The sequence below is a fragment of the Myotis davidii genome, unplaced genomic scaffold (assembly GCF_000327345.1).
Source record: "Myotis davidii unplaced genomic scaffold, ASM32734v1 scaffold54, whole genome shotgun sequence".
NCBI lineage: Eukaryota > Metazoa > Chordata > Mammalia > Chiroptera > Vespertilionidae > Myotis > Myotis davidii.
The window spans coordinates 4,610,834-4,621,252 of record NW_006287915.1 but is presented as its reverse complement, the minus strand read 5'-3'; the positions used below and the strand labels follow the sequence as shown (position 1 = coordinate 4,621,252).

General features: G+C 35.1%; 1 protein-coding gene across 3 annotated transcripts in view; it reads right to left on the bottom strand.

Moving 5' to 3' along the window:
• ZFC3H1 (zinc finger, C3H1-type containing) overlaps positions 1-10,419 on the bottom strand; it is a 65,407-nt gene that overhangs the window by 53,595 nt on the left and 1,393 nt on the right. For all 3 annotated transcript variants that reach the window (XM_006759738.2, XM_006759739.2, XM_015561342.1), the window contains exon 2: positions 5,353-5,766. In XM_006759738.2, the coding sequence (XP_006759801.1) occupies positions 5,353-5,766 (414 nt within the window). The remainder of the gene's footprint in view (positions 1-5,352; positions 5,767-10,419) is intronic.

Below are 10,419 nucleotides of genomic sequence, written 5' to 3'. Positions count from 1 at the left end.
TGGGAGGGGGGGGGGGGGGGGAATGTCCCTAAGAATGTGTAACAAAATCAGTCACCACTCAGGTTTGCAATCAACTTTACACCATATGGATGACTTGAAAACTTCAAATATAAAGTGGTCCGAGAGCAAAAGTCCACTCAAGTGCCTGGCAGCAGTAAAGGCAAATCCTCTCTGGGAAATGAATCCACCGTTGTGCCAGGCCTCAAAAAATTCCCACCAAAAAAAAAATCCAAAGAAAAATGAGCAACTCATTAAAAAAAATAAATAAATCGCCAAGTATTCAAGAAAAGAAAGTGCCAAAAACAAGAACCACCATCATCAGAAATCAGATCCACAAAGACCTCTGATACAAGAAATTAGCAGGCAAAGGGGAGAATCAAAACAAATCTACGGTTAACATGTTTAAAGAAATAAAGATAGGGGTGAACTAAAAATGGCGGCAGAGGAAGTGGATGCTGCATGGACATCCTCCCAGGAACAAACTGGAATTACAAGTAAAATACAGAAAAACTTCCTGAATAATCAACGGAAAACTTGCAGGAGAGAAATCTGATACCCGAGTTCCAAAAGTGGAGACCACATAAAGACCGATTTATTTTGTATATTGTAAAAATAAATAAATAAATAAATAAATAGAAAAGAAATAAAAATATATTTGAAAAAAATAAGCAGAGAAAAGAAAACTAAAAAGAATGAGCCAAATGATCTGGAAACAAAATAAAAATAAGATACTAAAATAAAACCTGTAACTGAAATTTAAAACTCAATAGGTGGGCTTAAGGCTGATCAAACACAGACACGGATAAAGAGAGAATCAGTGAACTAAAAGATATAGAAAATGGCATTTCAGAAACTGTAGCAGAGTTATAAAGAAATAGGAACTTAAGAGAAATTAAGGGAAAAAGAAGATAAGGTGAGATGATTTCATACAATACACATCTACACAGAGTTTTGGAAAAGAAAGAGAATGAGACAGTATTTTAAGAGGTAACAATTTTTCAGAATAAAAACAAAAAGCACAACATATCCCAAACTAGATAAATAAAAACTACAATCAATACATCACAGTTAAACTACAGGATACCAAAGACAAAAATAGGATCTTTAAAGCAACCAGAACAAGATAGATTACCTTAAACTAGAAATTAAGATAGATGACTTTTCAAAATCAACAATGGAAGCCAAAAAAGTATCTTCAATATATTGAGCCCAACCAGTGGGGCTCAGTGACTAAGCATTGAACTATGAACTAGGAGGTCACAGTTTGAATCCAGGTCGGGGCACATGCCCGGGTTGTGGTCTCAATCACCAGTGGGGGCATGCAGGAGGTAGCCGATCAATGATTCTCTCTCATCATTTGCTCTCCCTCTCCCTTCTCTGAAATCAACAAAAATATTTTTTTAAATGTTGAAAATATAATTAACCAACCTAGAATTCTAAACCTAGGAAAATTATTTTTAAAAGAGGGCAAACAAGAAATAAGTTTTCCAACCAGCAAACACACATTAAAGGATTTTTTTTTAACCCTCATCTGAGGATATTTTTCCCATTGATTTATAGAGTGGAAAGGAGGGAGGGAGGGAAGAGAGGGAGGGAGAGAAAAACATCGATGTGAGAGAGGCACATGGATTGGTTGCCTCAGCCACCTGCCAGACTAGGGCAGAAATGGAACCTGCAACCGAAGTTATGTGCCCTTGATTGGGAATTGAACCCGAGGCACTTCGGTGCTAAAGGAAAATTTTTAAATGTATTTTAAACATATGTGACTCTAGGCATAGAAGAAAGAATGAGCAAAGAAAATGTTAAATAGATGGGCAAAGTTAGACAAATACTGGCCCTTGTATATCAGGGAGAGGGTAAAGACATTGGTTAATTTTAAACATTGATAAGAGTTCATGTTACAACTACTAAAGGATCCATTATGATAACAGAAACTTAGTAACTAACTTTCAAACTAGTAAAAAAGGTTATACAAGAAATAATCAAGAGTCAAGAAAGAAAAAAGAAACAAAGGAAGTCCAAGTGTCAATAATCATTTTTAAAAAGGGGGAATGAACTACATGTTCTAGTTAAAAGACTAAGACTGTCAGACTAAATTACAAATGAAATTCAGCTCTAAAGACATGAATGAGGTATAGAAACACTGGAAAAATGAAAAATACTATAAAAGCATAAAAATAAAGATGGTGTGGCTATAAATATAGACAAAAATAGCCTTTTAGAAACAAAAAAAATAGCCTTTTAGGCAAAAACATTAGAGATAAAGGTCACTACATGATAATGAGAATAATGAGTCAATTCCCCAGCCTCAAAGTACTTAAAGCAAGCACTGAAAAACATTAGAATAGTGTTTTAACAAACTTCTTAGTAATAGATCAAGCAGATCAGAAAATGAAGGAAGATATGAACATAAAAAGTTTGATCTAACAACCCATGTTTCTTTCAAACATATACATAACAGTTTTAAAAATCTGTCATATGTTAAACAATAAAGAAGTCTATACAAGTATTTTCAAAAGACTGGTATTATATAGATCTCATTCTCTGACAATGTAATTAACTTAGAAATCAGTAACAAAAATACAGCTAGAAAACCTACATGTTTGTAAGTTAAACACTTCCAAATAGCCTACAGGTTAAAGAAAAAGAATTTTTTAATATTTATAACTGAATTTTAAAAATTTACACATTACAAACTACTGAGATGTAGCTAAAGTAGAAATTTCGTAGCCCAAAAGGATCTTAACAGGAGAGAGGCTAAAAACTAAGGAATTTTAAAAGCTACAGATTTATTTCTGGGGAAATTTTTTTTAAGGAGAGTTTATTTTATCACTGCTATACATAATTTTTAAAAAGGTAAGAGAGGCCCTATCCGGTTTGGCTCAATGGATAGAGCATGGGCCTGCGGACTGAAGGGTCCCTGGTTCAATTCAGGTTAAGGGTACATGCTTAGGTTGTGGGCTCGATCCCCAGTAGGGGGCGTGCAGAAGGCAGCCGATCAGTGATTCTCATCATTGATGTTTCTATCTCTTCCTCTCCCTTCCTCTCTGAAATCAATAAAAATATATATTTTTTAAAAAAGGTAAGAGAGTCCTAGGTTTGGCTCAGTGGATAGAGCATTAGCCTGCAGACCAAAAGGTCCCAGGTTTGGTTCCGGTCAAGGGCACATGTCTTGGTTGCAGGCTCCTCTCTGGCCTGGGCCCGGGCCCTTGTAGGGCCTGTGCAGGAGGCAACCAATCGATGTGTTTCTCTCACATCAATGTTTCTCTCTGGTTTCCCTTCTCTCTTCCGCTCTCCCTAAAAAAATAAATCAATGGAAAAAATATCCTTGGGTGAGGATTAACCAAAAAAAAATTAAGAAATTAAAATAAATAAGGTAAGGGATTCTTAAGAACAAATTTTTTAAATATTTTTTAATTGATTTCAGAGAGAAAGAAAGAGGGAGAAAGAGTAACATCAATGATGAGAATCATTGATTGGCTGCCTCCTGCATGCCCCACACTGGGGATTGAGCCTGCAACCCAGGCATGTGCCCCGACCAGGAATTAACCGTGACCTCCTGGTTCATGGGTCGACACTCAACCACTAAGCCACACGGGCCAGGCATCTTAAGAAAAACTGTTTGTCTGTTTGTTTTGTTAACCCTCATCTGAGGATATTTTTCCATTGATTTTTAGGGAGAGTAGGAGAGGGAAAGACAGAGAGAAACATCGATGTGAGAGAAACACATCAATTGATTGCCTCTTGTACACACCCCAATCAGGACCCGGGTCGGGGAGGAGCCTGCAACCAAGGTATGTGCCCTTGACTGGAATCGAACCCAGGACCCTTTGGTCTTCAGGCCAATATTCTATCCATTGAGCCAAATTGGCTAGGGCAAGAATAATTTTTAATAAACTTTTACAACTTACAGGAAATGGACACATTACTAGAAAAACATAGTTTATGTAAACTGCCTTAACCAGAAATAGAAAGAAGAGTCACAAAAGAAAAAAAAGGAAAACAAACGAACAAAAAGAAATAGGTGAGTAGTTTAAAACCTTCCCAGAAAAAAAACTCCATCCAGACCCAGACACTTTAACCAGCAAGATTTATCAAATATCCCAGCAATGATTCCAATCTTGACCTATTCCAGAAAATAAAAAAAGGAAATCACTCCCCAACTCATTTTGAGCATCACAACCTTATACTAAAACTTGGCAAGCAAAAGATAGGTAAAAAATTAAAGGCTTTGAACCTAGATGAAAAATTCTAAACAAAGCATTAGCAAACCTTTATTTATGAAGGTTTTAAATTGCCCGAAATACAAGAACTCAAATGTCCCTCAACTAGTAAATGGATAAACTGCAGAGCCATACAATAGAACACTCAGTAATAAAAAATAACAAACTGCTATTATATACAACCAAATAGATGAATCTCAAATACACTATGCCAAGAGAAAGTAGCTAGAAGCAACCTAGGCATGTACCCTAGCCAGAAATTGAACCCTCAACCTTTGGTATATGAGACAATGCTCTAACCAACGGAGCCACCCAACCAGGGGCTACATGACATTCTTGAAAAAGCAAAACTGTAAGGACAGTAAAGAGATCAGCAGTTACCAGGTGGGCTAAGGGTTTGGGAAGTGAGGGACGGACTACAAAGTGGCATGGAGAAATTGGTAGGGGTGAATGGAACTGTTCCATATCTTAACTGGAGAGTGGTGGTGATTACCCAACTGTCTGCATTTGTCAAAATTCAAAAAACTACATATGTAAAAAAGGATAAATTTTACTGTGTATAAATTATACATTTATAAAAAGAAAAATTAACAAACCAAATCCATGATGTATAAAAATGATATATCAATGAACTAGCTGGATTATCTCAACTACACAAGGGTAGTTTAACACTACAAAATCCATTAACATAATCCACTACACTAATAAAGAAGAAATATTACATGCATGCTCTTTTCAATAATGAAGAAAAAAGATCTGATAAGCTTCAACATCCATTTCATGCTGAAAATCTCAAACAAGCAATAGGGGAAAGGAAAAAAAACAACTTCCTTTACCCAGCAAGGGATAGTACATGTTTAAACATGTTTAATGGTAAATGTCAAAAGCATTCCCTTTAAGTTTGGGGGAAAAGGTGCCCACTATTACTTATACTAAAAATTGTATAAGTTTTTAAAAAATTAGAATGAAATAAACACCTTCATTCGATGAGATAACGATGTAGAAAGTGCAAAAATAACTCAGATAAATTATTAGAATATCAATGAAGCATGCCACCAAAATAGGTAGTTAGGTACCCCTTTAGAAATACAAGACTCTTATACTTAACTGAAGTGTTTAATTCCATTACCTTGACTGGATTCAGTAGCGTCAGATTTCAGGGAAAGTTGTTTTGTTCCATCTTTAACTTTTTTCAACCGGTTCTTATCTCCTGGTAAAGTCAATTTTTGCCTGAGTGGTTTTAATTCAAATGCCTGGAAAGTTTTGACCTGTGTTTTCTCCTCAGGAGCTAATTCTTTACTTGAGTCCTTTATAATACTGACATTTTCAGTGCTTGTTTGGTCCTCAGAGTTCAATGTTTTTGGATCTTCCTGCACATTCTCTTCTTTGCTACTCAAAGCTAGTTTTTCATCCTTATTGATGCATTCTAGTTCCAACTGTATTTGTTTGTACTTTAAAAGTAAATCTTCAAAAGTTTCTTCCCCACAGTTTTCACTTTTTGATGAATAATTTTTTCTTGATGGAGATCTTCCAAAACTTTTGGCTGAACAGCATATTAAGGAAACCAGTTTCCAAAAACTTTCCAGTTAATTTAACAAAAACACATTAAGTTATAGATGAGTTGTCTCCCTTTTGTCAAGATGAAGTGATATTTTTAAATTACTAAATTCCACTTTAATATATATGCTGCTAATGCCCACCTTCATTCTGTGCCCATATTTCAAATTTAACAAATATCCATATAAATAGTCCACTTACAAAATCACTAGTGTCAATTATTACCCGTAGTATCCACAGATATTCCATCTGGTTAGGTTATAACATCCTTCCTTCTGTAGGTATCAGGAAAGCCCATAATGAGCTGATGTTAAGATTCCTTTCTGAAGCAAGAGGGAAGAAACTGAATGGTTTGTCACAGATGTGGATAATTTACACTTCAGATAATCAGGAGGAAAGTTTCTTCTTTTTAATTAGTTTCTTCTCATGTCTCAATTTTTAAAAAATAGAGATAAAAAATGAACACTGACAATTAAGACTGATTTATGAATAAGAAACATTTGCTTAAAAATCTAATACATAACAATCTTCGAGCTCATCAACTATACTAACATCTAACACATGCATAAACTAAGACAATGAAGGCAGTTTTACGATAAAAAAAATAAAACTCTTAAATAGTACTCAAAAAGTATCTTCTAAACATTTCCCCTAAACATAAGGATACCTAAACCAATTATTTTAGTATTTTCTTCTCTAACATAGTGATAAACACAGTACAACTTCTTTCTTGGAAATGGCTACAAAGTTACAAACTATAAATTTTATTCAAAGTAATTCATACATGAGAATTGTTACACCTCCCTTTTTCAGCCTACAAATTAACGAGAGAAAAGTATTTAATGTGACTTTAATACAATGTCATCTACAGATCATTTGAATTGGCTAGAATATCCCATTAGTTACCAAATGTTTCTTCTGTTTAATAACTTACACAACAAGCAACTTGCAAAGTTGCTTTTAAACTTCCATAATGACCAATTCAAGAATGGGAATCAACACCAAATATTTTAGAAACTAAACAAGAATTACAACTAAAAATCTTAATGGTTCTAGCAAAAGTTTGGGTAAATATTTGTTCTCTGATCTCTTCAGAGCCACGTTTCTTAAAAGAACACTAGTGCAGTGGTTCTCAACCTTGGCTGCACATTAGAATCACCTGGGAATTTTTTTTTTAAATCCTGATTTCTGGGCCTCATCCTCTGGAAATTCTGTTTCTTTGTTATGGGGTGAGGCCACAACATTAGTAAGAAACAGAATTTCCGGAGGATGAGGCCCAGAAATCAAGATTTTAAAAAGATTCCCAGGTGATTCTAATGTGCAGCCAAGGTTGAGAACCACTGCACTAGTGTCTCATTACCTATCTTATACACTCTTCAACCCAATGGCATCTGGCTTCTGCTGGCCAAGTTTATCCACCACTTTTTACCTGACCTCTCTGTAGCATTAGACACTAAGCCACTTCTCTCTTGGCTTCCATAACTTCTTTCTCCACTTGTTTCTACCTTTTTCCCTACATTTTTTTTCCCTTTAAGTTTTCTTAACTCCAGTAATGGTGCTCTCCATGGTAACATATAGACTCTCTTTTTATTTTGAGCATTCTAATGTATTCCCATAGTTTTACATACTATGAGAAGCTTGGCCTAGAACAAATATTTGGAGTTCTTCCACAAGTCATCCCCGATACTGCTGCTAGACTAATCTAGAATATAAAATGGGGTCAGATTTCTTCCCCTTTTTGTATCTCACCAAAAACAGACTCCAAAATCCTTATAATGGCATATAATGCCTTCATTTGACCTGTACTTCCTTTTCCAATCCACCTTTCCCCTATTCATCACAATTTATGCATAGCTTTGTGTCTAGGTTTTTCTGTTCTTCAAATTGACCCCAATTCAAATGTCACCTATTTGAAGCCAGAAAATTATTTGCTACCCCACCATTATGTATTCTTTGTACATAAATGCTGTAATTAACTGAGTTTACATCTCACTTTTCAATGGAGCTATCTAAAGGTTTTAAAAACAAACTACCTGTCAACCTTTACAACTACAGGTGAAAATAGAATGCCTGTCTACTGATGAGAGACACTGGCCTAATATTTTAGCTCTCATCAGATTTAAAGGTTTAAAACAGTAGTCAACCAAAGGAGACATATGCTAAGACTAAGTGTCTATCACTAAAAACAATTAAAAATGAATGAGAATGCCCTGGCAGGTGTTGCTCAGTTGGTTGAAGCATCATCCCGTAGTCTGGAAGGTGGCAAGTTCAATTCCCGGTTACATCGATGTTCCTCTCTCCCTCTCCCCATCTCTCAAATCAATAACGAATGAAAATAAGTACTGGCCCTAGCTGGCGTGGCTCAGTTGATTGGGCATCACTCATCCGATGCACCAAGAGGTGCGGGGCTCCATTCCCAGTCAGGGCACACGCCTGTGTTTCCAGCTCCATCCCCAGTTGGGGGAGTACAGGAAGCAGCTGAATGTTTCTTCCACATGATGTTTCTCTCGCTTTCCCTCCTCCCCCTCCCTCTCTAAAATCAATTTTAAAATATTTTTTAAAAGACAGTTAAGTGCTGCAGTAGGATTTGGTTTATTCTACTTCTTTTAAGCTACATCTAGCATACCGTAATCATTACAAAGAAAGAAGTTTAAAAAAAAACACCACCAACCACTTGTACTCATGCTGCTTCACTTCTGGATTATGGAAATGAGCCACAGAAAAACACTTATTCTTTCTGAATGCAAAACTTGTAAAATAAAAATGTCATCATTATAATCAACACTAGAAATATGAATTAAACTCAGTACAATCTTGGTCATAAAGACATCTCAATGGGGGTGCCGGGGGAAAGGTTAAGGGAGGATGACTGGAGGAAAAAGGGGACATCTAATACTTTCAACAATAAAGATAATTTTTTTTAAAAAGAAAGAAATGTGAATAAATAAAATTTCACATTACAAATTTTGTTTGCTCATGTTATACAAAAGTGGCTGGGAACTATGTTTTTCTTCACAAATTCTTAAAGAATACCACCTCTAGGATGTATTAGTGATACTTCACAAGAAAAGCAATTAGCAGAGGATCAAAACAAGCATCCTTTTCTGAAATGCAGCATCTGTGAAAAGAAAAAACATCAAGACAGCTCATTTCTAATAAGTTAATAGAGAAATCAGACTGGTTACTTTTTTCCACAACTTCATATGTCTGTTTATTAATAAAAACATTAACTTAATAAAGGTATATGGCAGAGGCCAAGTTGATATTAAATGAGTGGACAGAAGGAAGGCAAAGGAAAAAGGTAGGGAAACGCACTCATCACCCCCTTTTCTACAGAATAATTTAAGAATAAACTTTGAGTTCCCATAATCCTTTTTATGTACCTTAATTTGAACTTTTTATATTAAACTAATTGTTTAACTCTATCTCTCAAACACAAATTATAAGTGTCATTTTTTCTATTCTTAAAAAATATATATATATATGTGCTTAAATACCTTTCTGTTTTTAGATTCAGAATTGACAATGAACAAATCCTTGGTTAATAAATATCTCAGGCAGGGATTTTAACTTTATTGAAAAACATCCTGTCACTTTAAAAGTTAAATACCTACATGATTTTCTCTGAAATAATCCTGGAATGTTCCTAACTCAAATTTTGGTTGCCAATATAAGTTTTTACAAGGCATTAGTACCAGAAGCTGCTGCTACTTACCTAACCTATATTTCTTGTCCCCTTTGTATCTTGACATCTAAAAAAGACCATATGGCTCTAATATAAAAATGTTGAGTACTTTCCAAACAAATGTCATTATATGTAAGTTTCATATATAATAACTTTACTAACAAAATCATTATACCATTGAAATTGCAACCAATAATAAAGGTGCCAACTAAACTACTTTTATGTAGTTATCATGGAATAAGCAAGACACAGTTCTACCAACCCATCAAAAAAACAGCACAACTCAGGTGACTGATTACTCAATATAAATACTGCGTAGACTCAGGAATGTTAAAGATAACGAAGAATAAGGTTAGAGGAAACAAAAATCAGGTATTTTGCTTCTCAATCTCTCCACATCTCCACCCTCCCACACATCCCTATGGCCTCCCACGTTAAAAATTAAAATGCTGTTAAGTTTATCCTTCTCTTTCTGACCCAATCTGTCAGCACTAGAAATTATAAAATGTCCACAAAGTAAACGTAAGAAATAGAGCAGTTAAGGAGGTAAAGTTTTCCAAGAGGATACATGAATTTAAATCCTCTGACTTAACAGAGTCGGTGAAGATAATATATGGTCCTTTTCCCCCCACTTTAAAAGACACCAATATATAAGGATAAATCAAGAACGGTAAAAACAAAATCACAAACAAAAACGGTAAGATGATGCAGAATGAAACTTCACAATTTACACTATCAAAGTGTAATACATCCTGAGGTCTGAGGTCCAAGAACCTCTGGAAGACAGCCTCTTGGTACTCTTCTCCCTCAATCAAAGTTTCGTTTAACCACAAAAACAAAAACCAATCACACGAGTAACCAATTTCCTAGATGGCCTGTTTCTTTACTGGTATCCTACCCTATTAACAGGACTTATTAATCTTACTTCCTAATCAGTAGACATTATTTGATAAA